Raw genomic sequence first — 27,231 nt, forward strand, 5'->3', positions numbered from 1 at the left:
ACTGCAAAACCTGCGCCCACACCTCCTCCCTCACCTCCATCCAAGGCCCTAAAGGAGCCTTCCACATCCAAAGTTTTACCTACACATCCACTAATATCATTTATTGTATCCGTTGCTCCTGGGATGCTGCCTGAACTGCTGTGTTCTTCCAACACCACTAATCCAGAATCTGGTTTCCAGCATCTGCAGTCATTGTTTTTATCTTTTACATAGGAAAAATGGTGATTGTCTTGCTGACCAGTGGAAATTATGTTGAGAAGCATGAATTTAAGATAATCTCAAAAAATAGTTAAGTGCATGTTGGAAAAAGATGTGATTAATAGTAATTAGAGTGCATATTTCCTAGTTGCATGCTACAACTTTAGTTATATGTGTTTGTTATTTCAGCATGTGCTAAACTTATTAACAATGCTTTTTGGGTAGCTTTTTTTAAAAAGATCTATACGTATTTTTAAAAATATTTTTCACATCTTATTGAACCCTTTAGACAGCCCAGCCTGACCCTATTGAAATCCAACGACAGCATGAAATTCAGAGGAGGGCAGTGGCCAGGAGGCGAGCTAAAGCACAGCAGCGAACTGGAACCCCACACCCTGTGGAAGGAAGAATACATACAGAAGTACAGACCGGTATGATTAGTAGGGGTCTGTGTTCAAAATAACACAAAGTGCTCACTCTTCCAAGCCTGCTACTTTAGGAGTTTGGAAAGCATTATTAGGATGTCACATTTCCAAGTGTTTTAATGGGGTTCTGGAGCTCATAGGTTGATTTTGGAGTTTGGTTGTAATCCAGCAATACTTTGATTAAATATGCATTGATGTCACTTGCAGCCAACTGTAATGTTTCCCATATACACTGTCAGACCTCTCCGATTAATAATTATGTAACTGCTACCTCGCAAGAAAAGAAATTGGTAAGAAGAGCCTGATATAGGATGCATCTTTTATGAATGCCAAGTTTGAATTAATATTAGCACTAAAGTTCCAAGCTAATCTTAATTTCTGTATTGATCAGAATTGTATCTGGAAGAACTCAGTGATCGCATAGAAGAAGTTGATGTTGATACTCAAACAGATGCATTTTTGGATAAACCACAAACACCCCTCTTTATCCCTGGAAAAACGGGCAAGGATGTTGCTACGCAAATTGAAGAAGGAGAAGTATGTTACACATAGCATGTAGAGGATATATTTAGAGATATTGTTATAAATAAAATTGACAAAGTAGTCTGGATCATGACCTTTTAAAAGGCATTTTCATAGTGATAAATGCTCTAGTTAATGTTTTTAGATCTAGCACTGTGTTCACTCGTTCACGGAATATGGGTGTTGCTGGTTGTCCAGCATTTGTTACCCAATCCTAATTGCGGTTAAGATTCAACCCATTGTGTGCATATGGAGTCACACACAGACCCAGATCTGGTAGGGATGGCAGGTTTTCTTCCTTAAAGTTCATTATTGTACCAGATGGATTTTTATAATTGGCAATGGTTGCAATTGTATTTGGGCTAGCTTTATATTCCAGAAGTTTTTTTTTAATTGAATTCAAATCCCACCATCTGTCATGGTGTGATTCAAGCCCCTGATCCCACCTCCCTATGTTGGCACAGGGCAAATTAAAATCTGATAAGATCCTCCAGGAAAAGGTAATCAAAGTACAGGCAAATTCCATATAGAGTCACAGAATTATACAACATAGAAATAGACCCTTCAGTTCAACTCATCTGCACCGACCAACTATCCGAAGCAACTGATCTAATCTCGTTTGCTAGCATTTGGCCTATATCTCTCTCAATTCTTCCTATTCATGTATTTATCGAGATGCGGCACAGTGGTTCAGTGATTAGCACTGCTACTTCACAGTGCCAGGCACCCAGGTTCGATCCCAGCCTTGGACGACTGTGCAAACTCCACACAAACATTCAGCGTGGGTTTCTTCCTGGTGGTTGGTTTCCTCCCACAATCCAAAGATGTGTAGTTTAAGTGAATTGGCCATGCTAAATTGCCCATAGTGTTCAGGGATGTGTAGGTTAGGTGCACTAGTCAAGAGTAAATGTAGAATAATAGGGTAGGGGAATATGTCTGGGTGGGTTACTCTTCGGAGGGTTAATGTGGACTTGTTGGGCCAAATAGCCTGTTTCCACAGTGTAGGGGTTCTATTAATGCCTTTTAAATGTTGTAATTGTACCTACCTCCACCATCCTGTAGAAGCTCATTCAATGCATGCATCCTCTGCAAGAAAAAATTGCCCCTCAGGTTCCTTTTAAATCTTTGCCCTCTACCTAAAACCTATGCCCTCTTGTTTTGAACTCCCATAGTCTCAGGAAAATGATCTTGGCTATTCACCCCAACCATGCATCCTATGATTTTATAAACCTCTATAAGGCCACCCTTTGGCCTCTGATACTCCAAGGAACAAAGTCCCAGCATATTCAGCCTCTCCCTGTAGCTCATACACTACAATCTCAGCAAAATCCTTAAATCTTTTCTGACCCTTTTCAAGTTTAACAACATCTTTCCTATAGCAGGGAGATCAGAATTGAATGCAGTAGCCTAAAAGTGACCTCACAAATGTCCTGTACAGCTGCAATATGATTAGATTCTCTACAGTGTGGCCTTTTGAAGAGTAACCCATCCAGACCCATTTCCCTCCGATTAATGCACCTCATACAAGATCAATTTAGCATGGCCAATTCACCTAACCTACTCATCTTTGGATGTCCCAACTCCTATTCTCAATGTTCTGACCAATGAAGGCAAGTGTGCGAAACGTCTTCTTCAAAATCCTGTTTACCTGAAACTCTGCTTTCAAGGAAATATGGACCTGCATTCCTAAGTCTCTGTTTGGTCACACTCTCCAGGATCTTACCATTAACTGTGTAAGTGTTGCCCTGGTTTCCCTTACCAAAATGCAACACCTCACATTTATATAAATTAAACCCCATCTGCGACTTCACGGTCCATTGGCTCCTCTGATCAAGATTAGATTAGATTACTTTAGAGTGTGGAAACAGGCCATTTGGCCCAACAAGTCCACACCGACCCGCCGAAGCGCACCCACCCAGACCCATTCCCCTACATTTACCCCTGCACCTAACACTACAGGCAATTTAGCGTGGCCAATTCACCTAATCTGCACATTTTTGGAGTGTGGGAGGAAACCGGAGCACCCGGAGGAAACCCACGCAGACACGGGGGAGAATGTGCAAACTCCACTCAGTCAGTCGCCTGAGGCGGGAATTGAACCCGGGTCTCTGGCGCTGTGAGGCAGCAGTGCTAACCACTGTGCCACCGTGCCGCCCACAAGATCCCATTGTAATCTTAGACAACTTTCTTCAATATCTCTGTTATTACCAATTTTGCTGTGATCTACAAACTTGCTAACCACACCTCCTTTATAAATGATGAAAAGCAGTGGACCCAGCACCAATCCTTGTAACACACGCTAGTCACAGGCCTCCAGTCTGAAAAACAACCCTCTACCACCACCCTCTATCTCTTACTGTCAAACCAATTTTGTATTCAGTTGGCTAGCTCCCCGAGATTCCATGTGATCTAACTTTGGTAATCAGCCTATCGTGGGGAGCTTTGATGAAGATCTTGCTGAATTGCATTTAGACAATATCTACCACTCTGCCTTTATCAATCTTCTTAAAAAAAACTCAATCAAGTTAGTGAGACATGATTTTCCATGCATAAAGCCATGTTGATTATCCCTCATTAGTCCTTGCCTTTCTAAGTGCAAGTAAATCCTGTTTCTCAGAATCCCCTGCAACAACTTACTCGCTATTAATGTCAGGCTCACCAGACTATAATTTCCTGCCTTTTCTTTACCATCTTTCGGAAATAATGGTACCACATTAGCCAACCTCTAATCTTCCAGCACATTGAAGGTGTGATACTCAATTCCAAAACAAGAATCTTAAATATAGCCAATGACTGGTGTGAGGGGAAAAGTTGGCTAAATTTTGTCTAAAGATGAAAAATGATAGCAGTAAATAAAAAGTGGGAACAGCGAATGAAGAATTTCAAGATGTTCAACAGAATATGTTCCTATTTCTAAGAAGAAAACACCTCCAATGAGAGATCATCTGTGGCTTGAGTAAAGTTGTGCCTAGACTAAGGAAAGAGGCATGTAATGTTATGTAATATAATAGTAGAGCTAAAGTTTGAGATAGTTTTAGAAACTTGCAAAGGAATGTAAGTAATTAAAATATCAACTGGGCAAAATTATGACATATTATGACAAAATTATGACAAAATTATGACAAATTCACTGTAATGTGATTGATGAATTGGAGACACTGTTTCTAAAGTGCGAACATTTAAAACGTGTTGGCTGTAATGTGATTACATTGCCAACACTTTAGATACTGTTTCTAAGCATAACTTTTTTATATTACAAGGTTGCTCAAAAACGCAACCATTGTGTTATAGAAGAACTGATGACTATACTCTAGAGACTAAAAGCTGACAAATCCCTTTGACCAGATGACCTAAGATTTATGAAAGAGATAGCTAAGATGTACTATAACAATTTTCCAAAATTCCCTAGATTTGAGAATAATCCCTGCAATATGATTTTAGCAACATTAGCATTGCCTTTCAAGAAAGGAGGGAGAAAAGAAAACTGGGAACAACAGGCCAGTTAGTCTAACATCACATCAGTAACTGGAAAAATGGTGGATTTTTTTTATTAAACAAGTCTTAGCAATGCTATGATTGTACTATGATTGTCAGATAAAATGAAATTGGCTTAATGAAAGAGAAGCCATGTTTGACAAATATCAGTTTCTGAGCACATAATTTGTATACGGATATTAATGCAGATAATAACACACCACACACAACTTTAAAATGCAAGATACAGTCATGTGGTGTTAGGAAGAGGAATATATTGAATGGATGGTTCCAGACTGAGAAAGCAAAGAGTACATGTGAACAGGACATGTTTCAAGTTTGCAGATTGTGTCTAGGAGAATGCCTCCAAAAATTAGTGCTGGAGTTTCATTCATTTACAATTCTATGTCAGTGATATTGAAGAGAGAGCAAACGAGCATAATTTATCTACATTTGCTAACAATCCAAAGCTTGTGTGAATGTTAGCTGTAAGAAAGACAGGGGCTGCAAAGATGTGGTTAGGTTAAGTGAATATGGTGGAAGGCTTACCCTTGAAATGTTGACTCACTCCCACTCTTCAAATGCTGGCTGACCTGCTGTGCTTTTCCAGTGCCACTTTTCTCTACACTAAGTGAATATGCAACAAAGTGGCAAATGGAGTATTATGTGGGAAAGTGTGAAGTTGTTAACTTTGAATCTAAAAATGTACAACAAAATAACAGAAAACAGAAAATAACAGATTTGTTTAAGCCAGAATTAGATCAAATATGCTACATCAAGAGGGGCATTGAAGAAATGAGACTTTCATTTTTTGGCAATAGAATGGCAATAGAAAAAGGGAATTCAATGTGAATAAATGTGAGATGATGCATTTGGGCAGGACAAACAAGGCAAGGGAATACATGATGAACGTTAGGACCCTGGGAATCACTGAGCATCGAGAGGATAGTTGCTATGCATGTATACTGGTCCCCTGTGATATCAGGACAAGTGTATATAGTGTTTAAGAAAGCATGTGGTGTACTTAACAGTATTCCTTGGCTAATAAATATATGAGCAAGGAGTTTATGCTGGAACTGTAAATTATTGGTTTGATAATGGCAGAGCATTGTGTGCAATTCTGGGATCCACATTATAGAAGGTATATGATAACACTGGAGAGGGTGCACCTGAACTGGAGAGTTTCCGTCCTGAAGAGATTGGACAGACTGGTGTTTGTTTCCTTACAGCAGAGGAGATTGAGAGGTGACCCGATTGACGTGCATAAAATTGAGGGGCAAACTTAGTAGATACTAAGAAACCTTCCCCTTAATGGAGACATCAATGACCAATGGTCATAGATTTAAGACAAGGGGCAGAAAGTTTAGAGGAGTTATGAGGCAATGCTTTTTCACCCAGATGGTGTTGGAAATCTGGAACCCACATAAGGGTGGTGGATTCAGAAACCCTCATAACATTTAAGTATTTTAGATGTGCACTTGCAATGCCAAGGGCTAGAAAATAGGATTAGAATAGTTAGGTGGTTGTGTCCGTGCCAATCAAAACCAATGGGCTGAAAGGCCTTTTTCTGTGCTGTAGGTCTGTCTGTGACGCTTCTAACTGTTTAGTAAGTAGGTTGGGTGGATTTGATATTGAGGTTTCATGTTACCACAATGATTCAATTTCCTTTGCCTACCAGCTCTTTGACTTTGACATTGAAGTGAAACCACTGTTGGAGGTACTGGTGGGAAAAACTATTGAACAAGCTCTACTAGAGGTTATGGAGGAAGAGGAACTGGCTCACCTGCGCGCTTTGCAACGTGACTTTGAGGAACTTCGCAATGCTGAGCTCGCAGAAGTACAACGTATGGAAGAGAAGGAGAGACGACACAGAGAGGAAAAGGTATAGGTCATTCCAATATAAGATTTATTTTGTGAAATACTTTTTGTTTTCACTCTACAAGATGGTGTAAAAATTTCTTTCCAGTCAATATTATATTAGCTATTTTGACAATTCTTAGCGCCCTTCCAGAATCTAATTTTTAAGGTGCTCTCAAAAGAGGACTGGAAAATTCCTGAAGCACAGCTTGAGTGGATCACACTGTTTGTAAGGAGCAAACAGCTGCCACTGAGTGCTGGTCGTGAAGGGAATGAATGTTCAAACTGTTGAATAGGATGCTAGTGTTGCGCCTGCCGCAGTTTAACTCCCATCTAGCCAAGAAACTGAAAGTCGACACTTAATAGTAATAAATGATAATATTTATATATTTAACACAATATTATAATAACAAAATACACTACAAGCTAACAATTTATACTATAAATCTAAAAAACTATCTTGTACTTTAACTTAATGCTGGTTGATCATATACAACCACACTAGATCTTGGCCTAGGCAATGATCTTCTCCTGGTGGTCCTGGGTTGTCTTCCCTTTAAACTGGTTGGTCTAGAATTAGCGCCCCTGAAAGGTGGTGTTGCAGCGATTCTTATACTATGAAGCGTTCGTGCCTTTTGGGAAGATCTTCACTGTCCACCAATAGATCGATCAGGTCTCGATCACCCTGATCAATTGGAACCAACCAGGTGTTGACATATCAATGGCAGGATGGTCCTTGGGCATCTATTCTTGAAGATGTTGAGGGCACGTAGGTCAGATAGCCTTTCCCAGATCAAGGTCTGGTAAAAATCTCAATGTTTCTGATTGTCCTGGGGATGGCATTCCAGTCAACTCCATTCAATTCAAATTGAAGTGCATATTCTATTTTCTTCAGTTGCTGAGTCAATGGTATACTGTCTGTCTGTAGTTGCAAGCTGTCTGGATTCATCAGTTTGTTTGTTAATTTCAGTGTCTTTGAGCACATTCACTTTTGGCTAAGACTTGCCTCAATTTCCCAGCATGCCTCAGTTATTGTCCCTTTTTTCCCTATGTCCACCATTCGGAGCAGCCTTTCCAGCCACAGTCCCTTCTCTTGATCCTAAGCGTGACATGTGATGGATCACATGATGACTGGCAAACTTCCGTGTACCATAACTGTTAGGGCAGCACAGTGGCTTAGTGGTTAGCACTGCTGCTTCACAGTGCCAGGGACCCCGGGTTCGATTTCAGCCTCAGGCCACTGTCTGTGTGGAGTGTGCACATTCCCCCTGTGTCTCCCTGGGTTTCCTCCAGTTGCTCTGGTTTCCTCTCACAATCCAAAGATGTGTGCAGGTCAGGTGAATTGGCCACGCTAAATTGCCCATGGTGTTAAGTCGATTAGTAAGGGTTAAATGTAGGGGAATGGGTCTGGATACGTTACTCTTCAGAAGGTCATTGTGGACTTGGTGGGCCATATGGCCTGTTTCCACACTGTAGGTAATCTAATGGTGACTGTATGATCATCCACTTAAACAACTAAACTCTTACAGGTAGCATATTGGAAAATCGCATCTAACTAGGAACAATCAAACATGATCAAACTATATCCAAATAGAATATCCAAATTCGGACTTAATGGCTAATCAAGCAAGCATGGTAGATTAGAACTATAGACATTGGAGAAACCAAAAAAAAAAGAAAATCAAACAAACATTATAAAACCGGAGCAAACAGAGATCAAGCAAGGGTCACTGTGTACAAATGAACTAATAATCCAGAGAACATTTTATACAAACAATAGGATAAACGAATATTTGAGACTAAACAAATATATATTATGTCACTATAGTTTTTAATAAGCTTGTGGAGACCATGAGTTGAGTGAGTCTCTATGTTCAGTCTCTGTGATAATTGTCTTCTCCACCAGGCAAATCTGACATTGAGGATGGTGAGGTGTACCAGGGTGACCAGGATTAACAACACAGACAGATGTGACACAAGGCGGACCCAGGGATGGATTTATACATTGGAGCCCCAGTTCCAGAAATCCTCCCAACACCTTTTATGAATCTCCCGGGGCATCGCTGTCAGAGTTCCAATCCATTTTTTGGGCCATTTGCTAAGCATCCTATCTCGGGGCACCTATTGTTTGAGAATCCTCACCCATGATTTCTATGCTCAGGTAGCAATCATCTGAGCTCTCATTTGTTTTCTTATATACTGCCGGCTGGTTGTTACACCCAAATTATACTTTTATTGGGGTGTACCCATAACACACCATCCTCACATTCGCCTGCGTCCAGTGAGCCAAACCATAATCTGTTCAGTGTGTTTCTTGTGTGTTGTTTTTCGGGATAATGATCCCGATGAAGTAGATCTTGATTATGTTCCATGTGGTCATAGTTGTCCTGGGCTTGTTATCCTTATCTAATATCTAAATAGTTTAGAACAGGTGTAGTGCATTCACCCTAAACTTCCTCCACTTTTTTGTTAAGGAATGGGAACCCCATATGGAATGTTAATTTGAGTTTCGGTGACTGGTAAATTCCAACCTCGGTTTCCAGTGATGGGAATTTGTAGGTTTAAATGGCCTGAATATGGACTGGGTGTAAAAAAAACAATTGAAATGAGGCAATCATTATGGCCAACAAACTAAATGTGAAGAAGTGGTCATTGTGACCCATGAATGAAATATGAAGATAAGACTACCCTAGACCGTTGACGATGGGGCAGATTCTGATATGGAGATTATATCCAATGAACGACCAAATATAACCTGGTTAATCCCATCATTGCACACAGGAATTTGAGTTGGTCCTACTGGGACTATAGAGAGGTGTGAAAGTACATATCAGTTCAGACCATCAAACAGTGACTTTGTGCCTTGGGTGGCTGCCAGAAGCTGTTACATCATCTGGATGAATGGTTTAATGCATTCATTCAACAGGCTCATCAGTTTGTCACCTTCTGCCTGGGGGCTTGGACGTAATGTATCCTCTCCATTGCCATGCCCATGGTCTATCACTCCCTCTAGTGGTGGTGCCCTAAATGTTGGACATTTCATTCTGACGACCTGGTTCAGTTTGTTTTTCCCTGGTTTGTACTAATCTTTTAGTATTGTTGTATAACCATGTTGTGGATATGCCATCTGGGGTCTGAGTTATCAGGGAGTAATTGGAGAGTTCTGTTGGGAGTATGTAACACATCCATGCTGTCAGTCACTACCAATTTGTTCCAATCTGTTAGAGTCCTCAGCAGTTAGCAATGCTGCCTCACAGCACCAGGGTCCCAGGTTCAATTCCAACCTTGGCTGACTGTCTGTCTGTGTGGAGTTTGCTCATTCTCCCCGTGTCTCCGTGGGTTTCCTCCGGATCTCCGGTTTCCTTCCATAGTCCAAAGATGTGCAGGTTAGATGAATTGGCCATGCTAAATTGTACATAGTGTTAGGTGCATTAATCAGAGAGAAATGGGTCTGGGTGGGTTACTCTTCGGAGGGTCAGCGTGGACTTGTTGGGCCTAAGGGCCTGTTTCCATGCTTTAGGGAATCTAATCTAATCCATTAAGTCACTGAGATCATTTGGGAGTCCCTTAGGCATTGAAGCTGCAGTCAGTGATAGGGATGGGAGAGTATAAATTTTGTCAGGAGTGCAATCTGACAGACGATATGTCAGGGGTTTCCTTGGTCTGGGCTAATCTTGGTCTTGTCACTTGCTGTTGTCACAGTGTCATCCACCATACACATCTAAAGGTGGTGAGAGCAGCTGTGTTAAGTGCCATAGGCTTTTAATTTGTTTACATGGTACTAGCTGGTCTTTCCTGTGACTAGTAGAACCATGTAAACTGAAGGGCTTGTCTTATCCACCACAATTTGGGGACTTGAGTATTTAGATTAGATTCCCTTCAGTGTGGTAACAGGCCCTTTGGCCCAACAAGTCCACACTGCCCCTCTGAACAGTAACCCACACAGACCCATTCCTTACCCTCTATTTATACCCCGACTAATGCACCTAACACTATGGGCAATTTAGCATGACCAATTCACCTGGCCTGCACATCTTTTGGATTGTGGAAGGAAACCGGAGCACCGAAACGCATGCAGACTTGGGGAGAATGTGCAAACTCCACACAGACAGTCACCCCAGGTGGGAATTGAACCCGGGTCCCTGGTGCTGTGAGGTAGCAGTGCTAACCACTGAACCACCGTGCTGCCCCGGCTGGAGAGGAATTTGTGAATTGTGTAAAGGAAATTTTCTGATTATCTAGTCTAAATGTTCTTGAAGTCTTGCTGCATGCAGACTGCTTCAGTGTTTTAGGAGGTGTGATTTTTACTGAATATTTTACAATCATCAGCAAATATCTCAGTTCTGATCTTCTGATGCCAGAAGGTAATTTAGACAGCTGAAGATAGTCAGTCCAAAGAAAATGCACTGAGGAGCATATATAATGATATGTGGTTGAAATAGAAATCTAGAGACTGAACATGAGAAATTCCAGCTGTAAAACTTGAAGTTCACCTAATAAATTTGGAGTTAAGTTGTTTGTCTCAGGACTACAATCCAAATGTTGCAATCCAAAATCCAACTGATTCACTCCTATCCTTCATGGTAGGAAATTTATTACACAGATCTGCATGCAGCAGAAGTATCCTAAGTGTAGCTAAGTAATCACACAATTAAGGCTGTAAAGCAAACTTTTGTATCCAGTTATGAATGGTACAATAATTGAATAAATAACCACAGGAGAATACTTCACAATAGCAACAAATTCATGGTTGGCAACACTTAAACTTCTATGAAATGCCTAACATGTTTCTCTGTTAAAAGTGCCATAAAAATGTGATTTGTCACAAATGACAAATAATTCTGAAGTAGTTATTGAGTTCTATATTAGCTGCAAAGTTTTAATTTATGTAATAACAGTCTTTACAAGACTGGATGTTGTACATGTGGATAATCACCACAGTGACAATGAAAGTTCATGGAAGAGTAGAGTGGTGTATTGTACCTCAGCATAATTTTGCTTAAAGATAAGTGAAGTGAACCAAGTCAGGGTTCCTGGCATCTCCGAAAGTATCATTATGGGGCCATTGCTGGAGATTTCCTGGCTATGATTCAAAAGTCAAGAATGGGATAAAATAAGGGCAGGTCCACTCAGTTGGACAGAAAAAAAAAGAGGTATTGGAAGAACATAATGCTTCAGTAGCTACAGAACGTGCAAGAAGGACCAGCAAGGCTAGTGCATCTTGGTAATAGTTGCAGAAGATGTTATTTATGATTTTGATTGGACCCATTTTTGGGGTAGAAACCTGATGCATGTAACAGCAGTCCTGTAGCTTTCACCTTCTACGCAGCATACTTCATCTGAGGTACCGGATAAAGTAAGATATCCTGTTGCTGGTCTTCAACCAACGAGGTTCTAACATGATACTGAGAATTATGCAGAAGTAATTCTAGTTTTCTCATTTTCAGTTCATTACCACTGCTTGCGCTAATGTGTATCTTGGGGATAGTGAGGACTGCAGATGCTGGAAAGTCAGTAGATAAAGTGTGGAGCTGGAAAAAGCACAGCAGGTCAAGCGGCATCAGAGGAACAGGGGAGTCAACGTTTCAGATCAAAACCTTTCATCAGTCCTGATGAAAGGTTCTAACTTGAAACATCAACTCCCCACTCCTCTGATAGTGTTGACCTGCTTTGCTTTTTCCAGCTCCACACTTTATCCACTTTATCTTCCATATTGTCAACTCACCTGGTTAATAAATGTTAATCCACTGTAGTTCTTTGATAGTACAATAACTGTGGCAAAGATAGTCAATATATTTATCAACTAGTACAGTACTGATGTTTCATCAAGTAATATTTGAGTACTATGTGGTATTTTACAGAAACGTCGCATGGCACAACAGCAGGAAGTGCTAAAGAAGGAAAAGGACACTTCAGATAAGATTGCAGCCCGTGCATTTGCCCAAACATATTTAGCTGACCTAATTCCTACAGTTTTCAGCACTCTTCGGGATAATGGTTACTTCTATGATCCTGTGGAGAGAGGTTTGCCTTTAACATATTTTATAGTCACACTAATCTTTGCAAAGAAATGTTGCTTAAATTTATTCTTCTAACAAATAGATTCAGTTTGGGAATTATTAATCTCTTTACTTTGTTACTCCTTTTGCATCTTCCCTTCCTGTGAGTGCCCTCCCTTATTCTGTTTCTACTGTTTCTCCTTCCCCCATACTGAAACTGGCCCTCCCTTTATTTCACTGACACCGCAAATGCTCTGCTGTTCCACATCCCATCCCCGCCATAAAAACAAATTCTCATTTTCTATCAAGTATTGTACTATGTTTCTCATCATGATGATGTATTCACTGCTTCCATCTTCTGCCTATGTAATGAGTACCTCTAATCATTGGTGATGTTAACTATTTAAAATTATTTTCTCTTTTATTTTAAGCTGGTATAGGCCATTTGGCCCCTCAACCTTGCTCCAGCATTCAGTAAGATCACAGCTGATCCGACATTCCTCCTCGTCGACATTCCTCGACTTTCTCTCCCCTTTCCTTGCAACCCTTAATTCCCCTAACCAATCAAGAATCTATCCACTTTGGCCTTGAATATACACAACAAGTCTGCGCACACATTTCTCTGTGGCAAGAAGTTCCAAAAATGCTCAACTGTCTGAAAGAAGAAATTTCTCAGTCAGAACTCAAGATGTGGTCTCACGAGCACCTTGTACAGTTGCAGTATGGGTGGCCAACTCTCATACTCCAACCCTCTTAAGATAAAGGCCACCATAATATTAGTATTCCTAATTGCCTGCTGTGTGTTTTGTGTTTTGTGCACAAATGCCCCCAGGTCCCTTTTGTTTTTCAGCTTTCTGCAGTATTTTTCTCCATTTTAAATAATACTCTGTTCTATGTTTTCCCTTCCAAAATGAATACCTTCACATTTTCCCACATTATACTCCCAACTGCATACTTTTCGTCCACTTACTTAACATATTAATATCTCTCTGTTAGCTGTCTGTTTCCTTCTTACAACCTGTCCTATTTTTGTGTCATTTTCAAATTTGACTACAGAACATTGACTTCCTTCTCCAAATCATAAATATATATATATAGTAAACAGTTGTTGTTCCAGCACTAACCACTGTCGAATCGGGGTCACCAATCTAAAGAAGGACCCCTGATCCCTACTGTCTATTTTCTGCCTATTAGCCAATTCTTTATGCATGCCAATATACAACCTCCAACTCCATGAGTTCTTATTTTATGACTTAATCTTTTGTGAGGTATCTTGTCAATCGCCTTCTGAAGTCCAAATACAATACATTTACTGGTTCCCCTTTATCCATTCTGGTTGAGACTTCTCCATAAAATGCTAATAAATTATTCAGACATCATTTCCCTTATACACTTAATTAGATTATGATTTTCCACATGTTCTGCTTTTATTTCCTGAATAATTGATTCCAATACTTTCCCAGCACTTGATGTTTGGCCACTCGGCTTATGTTTACCTACTTTTTGCCTCCCTTCCGAATGAGTAGAGGTGTCACATTGGTACTTTTCCAACATCTGGTACTTCTCCAGAATCCAAGGACCTTTGGATCAGAGAAGGCTGAGTGGTGATGTTATTGAGGTATACAAAATTGTGAGGGGTAGAAGATAGAACCTGTTTCCCTTGGCAGACAATTCAAAAACCAGGAGTCACAGATTCAAGCTAAATGGTAGAAGGATTGGAGGGGATATGAGGATAAACATTTTCATGCAACAGTTGTGTAGAATTTGCTGCCTGAGTTGCTGGTGGAGGCAGAGACCTTAAACTCCTTTTTCAAAAAGTACTAGGATCTGCAACTAGATCAGCAGGGCTATAGGTTGTGTGCAGGAAGATGGGATTAGAAAGGGCATCTAGATGTCTTTGAATCATAGAGTAAAGAGATGTACAGCATGGAAACAGACCCTTTAGTCTAACTCGTCCATGCCGACCAGATATCCTAATCGTATCTAGTCCCATTTTGCCAGCACTTGGCCCTTCCTATTCATATAACCCTTCCTATTCATATAACCATCCAGATACCTCTTAAATGTTAGAAGTGTGCCTACCCCCATCACTTCCTCTGACAGCCCATTCCATACCTACACCATGGAAAGGTTGCCCTTTAGGTCTCTTTTAAATTTTTCCCCTCTCATCCTAAACCTATGCTCTCTAGTTCTGGATTCCCCCATCCCAGGGAAAAGATCTTGTCTATTTATCCTATCCCTCATGATTTTATGAACCTCTTTAAGGTCACCCCTCCGCCTCCAACGCTCCGGGGAAAACATCCTATTCAACCTCTCTGTGTAGGTCAAATCCTCCAACTCTAACAACATCTTTAAATTTTTACTGAACCCTTTCAAATTTCACAACATCTGTCCTATAGGAAGAGACCAGAATTGCACACAATGATCTCTCCATGCTTCAGGCTCTATGCCTTTATTCCTGATGAAGGGCTTTTGCCCGAAACGTCGATTTTGCTGCTCGTCGGATGCTGCCTGAATTGCTGTGCTCTTCCAGCACCACTGATCCAGAATCTGGTTTCCAGCATCTGCAGTCATTGATTAGGTAAAAACAATGTCCTGTACAGATGCAACGTGACCTCCCAACTCCCCTACTCAGTGCTCTGACCAATAAAGGAAAGCATACAAATGCTGCCTTCACTATCCTATCTACCTGTGACTCCACTTTCAAGGAGCTATGAACCTGCATTCCCAGGTCTCTTTGTTCAGCAACACTCCCCAGGATCTTAGCATTAAGTGTATAAGTCCTGCTCAGTTTTGCTTTTCCAAAATGCAGCACCTCCCATCTACTACTCCTCAGCCCCTTGATCTCAAGATCTCTGAGGTAACCTTTTTTGATGTCCACTACACCTCCAATTTTGGTGTCATCTGAAAACTTACAAACCATACCTCTGATGTTCCCACCCAAACCATTTATGTAAATGACAAAACGTAGTGGACCCAGCATCGATCCTTGTGGCACACCACTGGTCACAGGCCTCCAGTATATGCAACCCTCCAAACACCTCCCACTGTCTTCTACCTTCAAGCCAGTTCTCTATCCAAATGGCTACTTCTCCCTGTATTCCATGAGATCTAACCTTGTTAACCAGTCTACCATGAGGAACCTTGTCAAACACCTTACTGAAGTCTATGTAAATCACATCCACTGCTCTGCCCTCATCAATCCTCTTTGTTACTACTTCGAAAAACTCAATCAAGTTCGTGAGACATGATTTCCCACACAAAGCCATGTTGACTATCCCTAATTAGTCCTTGACTTTTTAAATCCTTTCCCTCAGGGTTCCCTCCAACAACTTGCCCACCACTGATATCAGGCTCACCAGTCTATGGTTCCCTGGCTTTTCCTTACCACCTTTCTTAAATAGTGGCACCACGTTAGCCAGCCTCCAGTCTTCTGGCACCTCACCTGTGACTATCGATGAGAGTTCTAGGTCCCGATCAGGTCCTCGGGATTTATCCACTTTGATGCGTTTTAAGACATCCAGCACCATCTCCTCTGTCATATGGATTTTTTAAAGATGTCACCATCTATTTCCCCACATTCTGTATCTTTCCAGCATGGACAAGATGGGCTGAACCTCCCCCTTCTGTGCTATGTTAATTCTATGGTTCTAGCTCTGTAGCTGCTTCTTTTAGGATCCTTGGATGTAAGCCTTCAGTGGCAGAGGACTTATCTACCTTTTGGTTCCATTAGTTTGTCAAATACTACTTCTCTAGTAATGGTAATTGTACTTAAATCCTCTCTGCATTCATCCAAACTAATGGGAAGTTCCAAGTGTAATGATTGTAACAAGGTTAGCCAGCTGGACTCATAGAATATGAGTTGCCTAATTGGGGCTGTTAATGTGCTCCAATCAGAGAGGCCTTGCTAACAGCCCGTTCCATATCCGCACCACCCTCTGCATGGAAAAGATGCCCCTTAGGCTCCCAGAAAAAAGGGGTGTCTCAGAGAAACTGCCACTCTGAGAGCTGACTGAATGAGGCAGTACTAAAGTCAAGGATAGTCCATGTGTAACTAAAGGATGATTTAGTGACAGGATACTGGCTCCTGTGGTTTATTGATGATCAGAGTAAAGACTGAAGAAGCCTGCTCGCAACAGTCCTCCTTGAGTTGGGGTAAGCATTTCTTACATCATACTTTTGTTTGGGAAACTTGACTTGTTCAACCTTGCCATCGAGGACTGAGCCCAGTATGTGAAAAGGATGTGTTATTTTTTCTGGGCAAATAATATTGAGGCACACAAAAAGTAAGGAGTAATTCTCCTGACAGTCCGTGGAGCCGCAGTTTTACTATTACTAAGAGCCGGACTTTGCCTAAGGTATAAGATACTAAAACCTTTCAAGAGTTGACAGACATAGTTAAGGAATATTACAGTCCCAAGCCACCTCTAATTCTGAAACGCTATGGGCAATGTAAGAACATGGGGAATCTGAATCAGAATTTTTGACTCGGTTAAGATGACTGATAGAAGCTTATGACTTTGGTTTAACCCTAAAGGAGATATTGAGAGAGCATTTGGTATGCGGGATTAATGATGTGACTATGCAAAAACATCAACTATGCGAAGCCCAACTGGACTTCAGACGGATGCTACAACTCACTTTATCATTGGAAAATGTTGTAAGTTGAGAATATGGGTTGCAGGCTATTCTGATGGAAGTGGACATCTTTGCTGATCTGACTGAGCTTAGGGAACACCACTTGAGTTAAGACAATTGCATAGCCTCACTCCTGTTCAGAAGGACTCTACGTTGACCCACAGAAAAACCCCAAAACAAAGCCAAGCCTCAGCCAAACGGTTAAAAATTTTTTGAGGATCTGGGCCAGCAAGCCATTGTAGTTGCTGCTGGCATGTGGACTCTAGACAGCTAAAGAGTCCTACAAAACCTAAATTGAATAAAGAGAGTTCATATCCTGGAAACTCCACCTACAGCTGACTTGGAATGACTGAATTGCTGAACAACATCCAAATTAGAACCAATCAAAATAAATTATGGCTAAATGGTCATCTGATTTTAATGGAGGATGATACCGGTGTGGCCATATCAGTGGTCGCAGAACCAGTTTTTAAACAAAATTCACTCTGGACTTCAGCCCTTAAATTTGCAAAAGACCTTGCTTAGACTAAGATCCTAAACCAGGAAACCTTTACAGATTAATGGTACAACTTCAGTTCCAGTTTCTTACGAGAAGCAGCTGATGCAGTTACCAGTGATTGAAGTAAAAAGCTTGAATCTGGTTGAGGAAGATTCACCTTAGTTGATTTTCAATTTTCAATTAGAAAACTGGGTGGCACGGTGGCACAGTGGTTAGCACTGCTGCCTCACAGCGTCAGAGACCCGGGTTCAATTCCTGCCTCAGGCGACTGACTGACTGTGTGGAGTTTGCACATTATCCCAGTGTCTGCATGGGTTTCCTCTGGGTTTCCTCCCATAATCCAAAAATGTGCAGGTTAGGTGAATTGGCTTGGCCATGCTAAATTGCCCATAGTGTTAGGTGTAGGGGAATGGGTCTGGGTGCGTTGTGCTTCGGCAGGTCAGTGTGGACTTGTTGGGCCGAATGGCCTGTTTCCACAACTGTAAGTAATCTAATCTAAAATGACTGCCTGAGTAAAGTCCAAGTTAAATACCTGGAATTCTTCCAGGAAGGTCTAGGAATTATTAGAGGCGCCAGGACCACCTTTCATGTTGATCAGGAGGCAAGACCTGCCTAGTGTCACTTGCCTTATGGGCAAAAGTAGAAGCAGAAGTCAGAAGGCCAGAAAGTTAAAGGAATCATCAAACCAATCCAATTTGTAGAATGGGCAACACTGGTCATACGAAGTTTGGAGCCCGACAGGTCAATTTGCCTTTGTGGGGATTTTAAACCAAATGCTAAGCTGCTTTTCTCAGCTGGAGGCTCACAAATCCTCCCTCAGGGGATTTTGTACACAGGGGACCAAGTGATGTATAAAGTTCAGGTCAGGGCAATGGTCCTGAACAAGTACATGGGCCATATGAAAGGCACAAATTCACAAGCAGTGTGGGAGCAAAATATGCCCTATCCCTCAGACAGTCTGAAAGGCTACCAAAACTGTGGTTCACCCTCTCCATCAAGCGTTGATGAATCCTCAGAACTGGAGACCAACAAGATGGATGTAGCCACCTCAGCATCTTTGCAGCTGGAAGAAGAGAGTAAAATTCTATCGCGGCACTTCTGGTGCAAAAGGCAAGCTCCTGTGTGTTCCTCGCTACCCGTATTGGAAATAGAGTCCAAGGAATCTGACCCTGTCCTAAAACACCCTGAGGGGTCCAAGATAAATGATCAGCCTATGTCCTCAAACTCTGACAGGGAGGGAAGTATTGATTGTAATGAGGGTCAGCCAGCTGGACATTATAGAATGAAGTCGGTTTAGTAAATGACCTCAGAGTAAAAGATCCCCCTAGGATCCCCCTACTCATTATAGAATGAGTTCCCTGATTTGGGCTGCTAGATAAAAAGGGGAGTGTCAGAGATACTGAGGCAGTCCTCAAGTTAAGGACTGTTCATGTGTAAATGAAGGGTGACTAGGTGACTGGCCTCTGAAAAGTTATTTCAGAAGTATCTTCCCCGATAAAGACTGCTGCAGAATATCTGTTTAACTCCTCTGTGCTTCCTTGTTCCTCATAATTATCTGCTCAGATTACTTTTCTGAGGGGAATATGTTCACTTTGCATCTGAGAAGCAGGAGAATCGACGTTTCGGAAAAAAGCCCTTCATTGATTCTCCTGCTCCTCAGATGCTGCCTGACCAGCTGTGTTTTTCCAGCACCACACTCTAATCTCCAGCATCTGCAGTCCTCACATTCATCTATGTTCACTTTGACCTCTTTCTTTTTATATTCCTTGCTAGTTTGCCTTTGTAATTTATTTTCTCTGCCTTTATTATCTTTTTAGTTTTCCTTTTGGACTCTATATTTATCCCAGTCTTTGGGGCTACTGCTGATTCTCACCTCCTTTTATATGCCATTCTTAGCCATGGTTGGTGTATAACTCTCTTAGAATCTTTCCCCATTACTGGTGTATAATTTTGCTGAGAATCATGTGCTACCTCTTCAAATGATGAAGGGCTTATGCCCAAAACGTCAATTCTTCTGCTCCTCGGATGCTCCCTGACCTGCTGTGCTTTTCCAGCAACACACTCTCGACTACCTCTTCAAATGTTTGCCACTGCTTGCTTACTGTCTTTCCTGCCAATCTATCTGCCCAGTCCACAGTAGCTTGCATTATGCCAATTTCATTAGAATTCCCTTTTATTTAAGTTAAACACATTTGTTTCAGATAAAATTTCTCTACACAAACTGAATATTAAATTCTAGCATGTGTGACTACTATTCCTAGGGGGATCTTTTACTCTGAGGTCATTTACTAAACCTACCTCATTACCACATCCAGGGTAGCCTGTTTCCTGGTTGGCTCATGAATATTGCACCATGACACTATCCCTAATACACTGAGTTTGTTATTGTAGCTATTCTTCCAAATTGATTTATCCAATCAGTATGAAGATTGAAGTCACCTATAGTCATTGCTCTATTCTTTTTGCTACCCTTTCCTACAGTGAGGCTACTGTTTTGAGAGCGGGGTGTTGTCTATGCACTACTCCTACCAGTGATTTCTTTCTCTTGCTGTTATTTCCTTCCACCAAAGTGGACTGTACGTCATCTGAGGCTAGATCATGTCTCACAAACTGTCCTTATTTCATCTTTTCTTAACAAAGCTGCCCCACCACCTTTTTTCTTATCCTCCTGCCATTCTGAAAGAAATATCCCTGAATGTTAAGTTCCCAGTGCCTCTGTAATGGCTAAGAAACCATACCCATTTACCTCAGTTTGCATCGTCAATTTGTCAAATTTCTGAATGCGTAATGCATGAAGATACAAGGCTTTTAGGCTTGCCTTTTTGCCATTTTTAATCATCCTAACTTTTCTTTTGGGCCTATTTGCCTCCCATTCTTGTCTACCATTTCTACCATTTTTGCATTTGGTTCTTCCTTTTTATAACTCTCCTTGTTTCTCCTTCCTTTGTCATCCTGCTTAGGTTCCCCTGCCCATACTTTAGTTTAAAGCAAATACTTTCCCTCAGACATCAGTTCAGGTCCTGCAAAGATAGAACGCGTTCAATTTCTACTGATCCCTGTCCCACCCAATATCCTAGGAATTTGAAATCCTCCCACTTGCACCATCTCACAGCTCCATATTCAATGATGCATCTTTTTATTTCAACATTGAATAGGATATTGTACCGGTTCATCCTGCAATCACTGTCTTTCAACTTTGTTCCTAACTCTCGATATTCAGCTTTTAGAACCTCATCCCTTTAACCATAGCCTATGTTTAACTGATATGTACCACAATCACTGGCTGTTCACCCACCCCCCCAGAATGTCCTGTTACCACTCTGAGATATCGTTGACCCGAGCACCAGAGAAATAATGTGGAGTCTCATTTGCTGCCACAGAAATGCCTATTTATTCCAGTATTCCAGTATTCTCCTCCTCTCCCATGAAGTTGAGCTAACTCTGGTGTGACAAGTTTAGCTGTACATGTCTGCCCTAAGAAGCCATTCCACTGCCACTCTCCCACCCCACCCCCAATCATTCTTATCCAGAGTGGTATATCTGTTTTTCAGGGAAATAGCCACAAGTGGTTTCTGCACTGCCTATGGGCGGCACGGTGGCACAGTGGTTAGCACTGCTGCCTCACAGCGCCAGAGACCCGGGTTAAAGATGTGCAGGTCAGGTGAATTGGCCATGTTATATTGCCCGTAGTGTTAGGTAAGGGGTACATGTAGAGGTATGGGTGGGTTGCGCTTCGGCGGGGCGGTGTGGACTTGTTGGGCCGAAGGGCCTGTTTCCACACTAAGTAATCTAATCTAATCAAATCTACCTCGTCCTTTTACTCTGCTTGGTGATCACCCATTCCCTTTATGTCTATGGTGTCTTAGCCTGCGGTGTGACCGCTTCTTTATATGTGCTAACCACTATACTCTCAGCTTCACTGCTGTGGCTCCATCGCCAAAACCCATGCTTCGAGGATCTGCAGCTGGAGACACTTCTGCACATGTGCTGGCCCCATGAACTGGAAACATGCACAGATTCCCACATAGAGTAGGAGGAGAAAGTAAACAGGAGAGCTTTGACTGTCCTGCCATGACTTATCCCTTTGGATTAAACCTTTTAAAGGGCCAATAAGACTAAGAGGAATAACAGATATAAGGAGGTGATCATATTTGTTTTAATGCAAGGAGTATGACAGGTCAGGCAGATGAATTTAGAGCTTGGATTAATACATGTCTTTATGATTTTGTAGCTATTACAGAAACCTGGTTGAGAGAGGGGCAGGATCAGCAGTTTAATGTTCTAGGATTTAGATGTTTCAGGCATGGTAAAGAAGTGGGGGAGTTGCATAACTGATTAGGGAAAGCACTTTAGAGGGCTTATCAAACAAGGTCATGTGGATAGAGTTTAGGACTAGGATGGATGTAATTATGGTGGAATTATATTGCAAGCCTCCCAACAGGCAGAGAAACAGAAATGTGTACAGATTTGAAAAAATATACAAATAGCAGGGTTATGGTAGGTGATTTTAACTTCCCCACACTGCCAAGGATTTAGATGGGGAGTTTGCTAGGCATGTCCAGGATCATTTTTTGAAATGCATAAGTAATCCAATTGGGGAAGGTGCGATACTAGACCTGGTGTTGGGAAATGAACCAGGTCAAGTGATCAAAATTTCAGTGGGGTCGCATTTTGAGAACAGTGACCATAATACTGTAAATTTATAAGTTACTTATGGATAAGGATAAGAATGAAAGTACTAAACTGGGGGGGAAGGCTAACTACCACAGTATCAGACAGGGACCGGTGAATGTAGATGATGGCAGCTGTTTGACGGTAAATCTATGTCTGGCACGTGTGAATCTTTTAAAGGCCAGTTGATTTAAATTCAGGACAAACATGTTCCTGTGAAAATCAAGGTTGGATGGCAAGATTAGAGTACCTTGGGTGACAATAGAATTGAGAGCTTAGTTAAGAGAAAGGAAGCATACGTGTGGTTTAGGAAACTGAAGACAGAGAGCCTGCAAAGCATACAAAGATAGCAGGAAAGATCTCAAACAAGGAATTAGGACTGAAAGAGGCCATGAAATGTCTTTAGTAAACATGATTAAGGAGAATTCCAAGGTGTTTCATATTTGAGCTAGAGCATAACGAGGGAAAGTGTAAATAAACTCCAGGTCAAAGGAGGGAATTTACACGTGGAGCTGGAGGAAGTGGGTGAGGTCCTTAAGGATAACTTCACATTGGTATTCACAAAGGACATGGTGGATGGTGAGTCTTTTGTTGTTACGTAATAATACAGGCAAAAAACAAACTACTATTGGAGTTCAAGGTGTGTGATTGGGAAGTGTGAGCCCACTTTTGAAATACTGCATTCAATTTTGGTGTCCCTGTTATAGGAAGGATGTTGTGAAACTTGAAAGGCTCCAGAAAAGATTTACAAGGACGTTGCCAGGGTTGAAAGATTTGAGCTATAGCGAGAGGCGGAAGAGGCTAGGGCTGTTTTTACTGGAGACTGAGGGGTGACCTTACGAAGGTTTATAAAATTATGAGGGGCATTAATAGGCCAATAGCTAAGATCTTTTCCCCAAGGTAGAGGAGTCCAAAACAAGAGGACATAGGTTTTAGGTGAGAGGGGAAAGATTTAAAAGGGACTTAATGGGCAACTTTTTCATGTAAAGAATCATAGAGATGTACAATACGGAGACAGACCCTTCAGTCTAACTCATCCATGCTGATCAAATATCCCAACCCAATCTAGTCCCACCTGCCAGCACCCAGCCCATATCCCTCCAAACCCTTCCTATTCATATACCCATCCAGATGCCTTTTAAATATTGCAATTGTACCAGCCCCCACCACTTCCTCTGGCACCTCATACACGTACCACCCTCTGTGTGAAAAAGTTTCCCGTAAGGTCTCTTTTTATATCTTTTCCCTCTCACCCTAAACCTATGCCCTCTAGTTCGGGACTCCCTCACCCCAGGGAAAAGACTTTGTCTATTTATCCTATCCATGCCCCTCATGATTTTATAAACCTCTATAAGGTCACCCCTCAGCCTCTGATGCTCCAGGGAAAACAGCCCTAGCCTATTCAACCTCTCCCTATAGTTCAAATCCTCCAACCCTGGCAATATCCTTGTAAATCTTTTCTGAATCCTTTCAAGTTTCACAACATATTTCCGGTAGGATGGAGACCAGAATTGCATGCAGTATTCCAACAATGGCCTAACCAATATCTTGTACAGCTGCAGCATGACCTCCCAACTTCTATACTCAAACTTTAACCAATTATAAGAGAGCACACCAAACACCACCTTCACTGTCCTATCTACCTACTTTCAAGGACGGTGCGTGTATGGAATGAGCTGCCAGAGGAAGTGATGGAGGCGCGTACAGTTACAACATTTAAAAGGCATCTGGATGGGTATGTGAATAGGCAGTGTTTAGAGGGATAAGGGCCAAATGCTGGCAAATGGGACTAGATTAATTTAGGATATCTGGTCAGCCTGACAAATTGAACCAAACTATCTGTTTCAATGCTGTACATCTCTATGATTCTATGACTCTGTGTTGGTAATCTGAGGTGTATCAATATAAAAAAGGAGGGCTGTTTTGAAAACAAAGACAAGTCCCCAGGATCTGATGAGATCCCTCCCAGAATGCCAAGGGATGCAGGTGACAAAATTGCTGGGGCCTTATTTGAAATCTTTGTATCCCCTTTAGTGACAGGAGAGGTCCCAGATGACTGAAGAATAGCCAACGTGTTCCTTTGTTTGAGGGCAGCACAGATTTTCAGGGAAATTGCCAACCAGTGAGCCTTTAATCAGTGGTAGGGAAATTATTGGAGAAGATTCTTGGTGATACTCATATTTGGAAAAATATGGATTTATTAGCATCAGGCAGCATGACTTTGTCTCACAAATTTGATTGAGTTTTTTGAGGAAGTAACAAAGATAATTGAAGGCATTGTCTAATGAAGGCCTTTGACAAGGTCCCTCATGGCAGGTTGATATAAAAGGTGAAGTCATATGGGATCTGCAATGAGCTGCTAAAATGGATACAGAACTGGCTTAGTCATGGAAGACAGAGTAGCGGTGGAAAGTGTTTTTCTGACTGGAGATTCGTAACTAGTGGTGTTCCATAGGGATCAATGCTTGGACTTCTTTTGGTAATATATATAAATGACTTGAGGGAGAATATAGGTAGCCTCATTAGTAATTTTGCTGATGACAGAAAGATTAGGGGCATTCCAGATAATGAGGAGGATTGCCAGAGTATACAGCAGGATGTAGATAGGCTGGAGATTTAGGCATCAAAGTGGCAGATGGGGTTTAAACTGGACACATGTGAGGTGATGTATTTTGGAAGATCGAATGCAGGAGAGAAGTATACAGTAAATGGTAGAACCCTTAGTAGTATCAACGTACAGAGAGATCTAAGCGTACAGGTCCATAGTTCCCTGAAAATATCAACACAAGTCGATACGGTTGTCAAAAAGTCAAATAGCATGCTTGCTTTAATCATTTGGGGCATAAGAGTGTAAACATTGGCAAATCATGTTGCAGCTGTATAGAACTTTAGTTAGGCCACATTTGTGGATGGCACAGTGGTTAGCACTGCTGCCTCAGTGTCAAGGACCTGGGTTTGATTCCAGTCTCAGGTATCTGTTTGTATGGAGTTTCTCCCTGTGTCTGTGTGGGTTTCCTCCGGGTACTTTGGTTTCATCCTGCAGTCCAAAGATATGCAGAGTAGGTGAATTGGCCATGCTAAATTGCTCATAGTGTTCAGGGATGTGTAGGCTAGGTTCATTAGTCCGAGGAAATGTGGAGTAATAGGAGAGGAAATGGGTCCGGGTGGGATACTGTTCAGAGGTCAGTGTGGACTTGTTGGGGCAATGGCCTATTTCCACACTAGTGATTCTATTATTTGGAATATTGTGTACAGTTCTGGTCGCCACAATACCTGAAAGATATGGAGGATTTGGAGAGGGTGCAGAAATGGTTTACCAAGATGCTCTGAATGCCAGTTCTGAAGAAGGATCACTGGACCAAAAACATTAGCTCTGCTTTCTCTCCACAGATGCTACGAGACCTGCAGAGTTTTGCCAGCAATTCCTGTGTTTGTACCAGAATGTTGTCTGGTTTAGCGTGTATTAGCTATGAGGCTAAGTTGGACAAATTTGGTTTGTTTCAATTGAACTTTCAAGAATGAAGGGTGACCTGATAGAAATTTACAAAATTATAGGAGTCCTGTCTAGAATGTCAAGGGTGTTTCCCAGGGTAGAAATGTCAGTTCCCGGGGGCATTTGTTTAAGGTAAAATGGAAAAATTTAAAGGAGTTACAGAGTCCTAGAGATGTACAGCACAGAAGCAGACTTTTCGGTCCAACTTGTCCATGCCAACCATATATCCCAACCCAATCTAGTCCCACCTGCCAGCACCCGGCCCATATCTCTCCAAACTCTTCCTATTCATATACCCATCCAGAAGCTCTTAATCAGATATCAATTACTTTAGGGGCTGTTCTTCCTTTGACCTCATTAAAACAAAATATAGCCCTTTTAAACCATAAACAACAATAATAGGGATACAAATACTCACCTTCTGTACTGACCCAGTCAGCAGCTTCCACTTGGCACTGTGTTACTTTGAACCTTGATGTCAGCCCAGGAGCTCTGCCTCTGGATTTAGTGAAAGTAAGTTGTGCTGCTCCTTTGAAAATTGTCCTGCTGCTTTGCTAAGTTGTTCCTTGCCAGATTTGCTTTCACTCTGTCAGATCTCCAGTACTCTTGGGTTCAGTGTTGTCCTCTTCTCCCTAAATCCCTTCCCTGACTCCTATTCTTGGTCACTCCCTTTACCTGCCTGTTTTATTTGGCTTTAAAGCATCCATAGTCAATCAGAGATGAGAGTACATCTAATCCCTTTTTATTATTGACCTCCCTGACTCAACCCCACTTATTTACATGCCTAATCCTGGTGGAAGTGAAATCCTTCCCCAGGCCACTTCCAACTGCACAAATCCAACTATTTCTAGCAGTCTAAACTTTGGCCATTGGTGAGGATAAGTTCAAGTATGTTTTTCTCTTTCTTTCTCGAACCTTTATCATACCATCTAAAGCAACTCCTTACATGTTGAAGCAGTTCACATGTAAATACAGCAACATCTGGACAATATCCAGGTTTAGTCTGAAAAGTGGCAAGTAACATTTGCAACGCACATATATCAGAAGATGACCATCTCCACCGAGAGAGAATCTAACCATCATTCTTTGACATTCAATGGCATTACCATCATTGAACCCACCAGTATCAACATGCTGTGGGTTACCATTGACCAGGAACTCAACTGGACTAGCTATAGGACAAGCCAGGGAACTATAGACCATGAGCCTGACCTCTGTGGTGGGCAAGTTGTTGGAGGGAATCCTGACGGACAGGATGTACATGTATTTGGAAAGGCAAGAACTGATTCAGGATAGTCAACATGGCTTTGTGCATGGGAAATCATGTCTCTCAAACTTGATTGAGTTTTTTGATGAATTAACAAAGAGGATTGAGGGCAGAGCAGTAGATGTGATCTATATGGACTTCAGTAAGGCTTTCGACAAGGTTCCCCATGGGAGACTGATTAGCAAGGT

At 41.7% G+C, this 27,231-nt stretch overlaps 1 protein-coding gene across 2 annotated transcripts in view; it reads left to right on the plus strand.

The window, feature by feature from the left end:
* rsph3 (radial spoke head 3) overlaps positions 1-27,231 on the plus strand; it is a 74,480-nt gene that overhangs the window by 39,213 nt on the left and 8,036 nt on the right. For both annotated transcript variants that reach the window (XM_043696170.1, XM_043696169.1), the window contains 4 exons: positions 488-629; positions 1,015-1,160; positions 6,298-6,501; positions 12,338-12,500. In XM_043696170.1, coding sequence (XP_043552105.1) covers positions 488-629; positions 1,015-1,160; positions 6,298-6,501; positions 12,338-12,500 — 655 coding nt within the window. The remainder of the gene's footprint in view (positions 1-487; positions 630-1,014; positions 1,161-6,297; positions 6,502-12,337; positions 12,501-27,231) is intronic.

The sequence above is a fragment of the Chiloscyllium plagiosum genome, chromosome 9 (assembly GCF_004010195.1).
Source record: "Chiloscyllium plagiosum isolate BGI_BamShark_2017 chromosome 9, ASM401019v2, whole genome shotgun sequence".
In the NCBI taxonomy this organism is placed as follows: Eukaryota; Metazoa; Chordata; class Chondrichthyes; order Orectolobiformes; family Hemiscylliidae; genus Chiloscyllium; species Chiloscyllium plagiosum.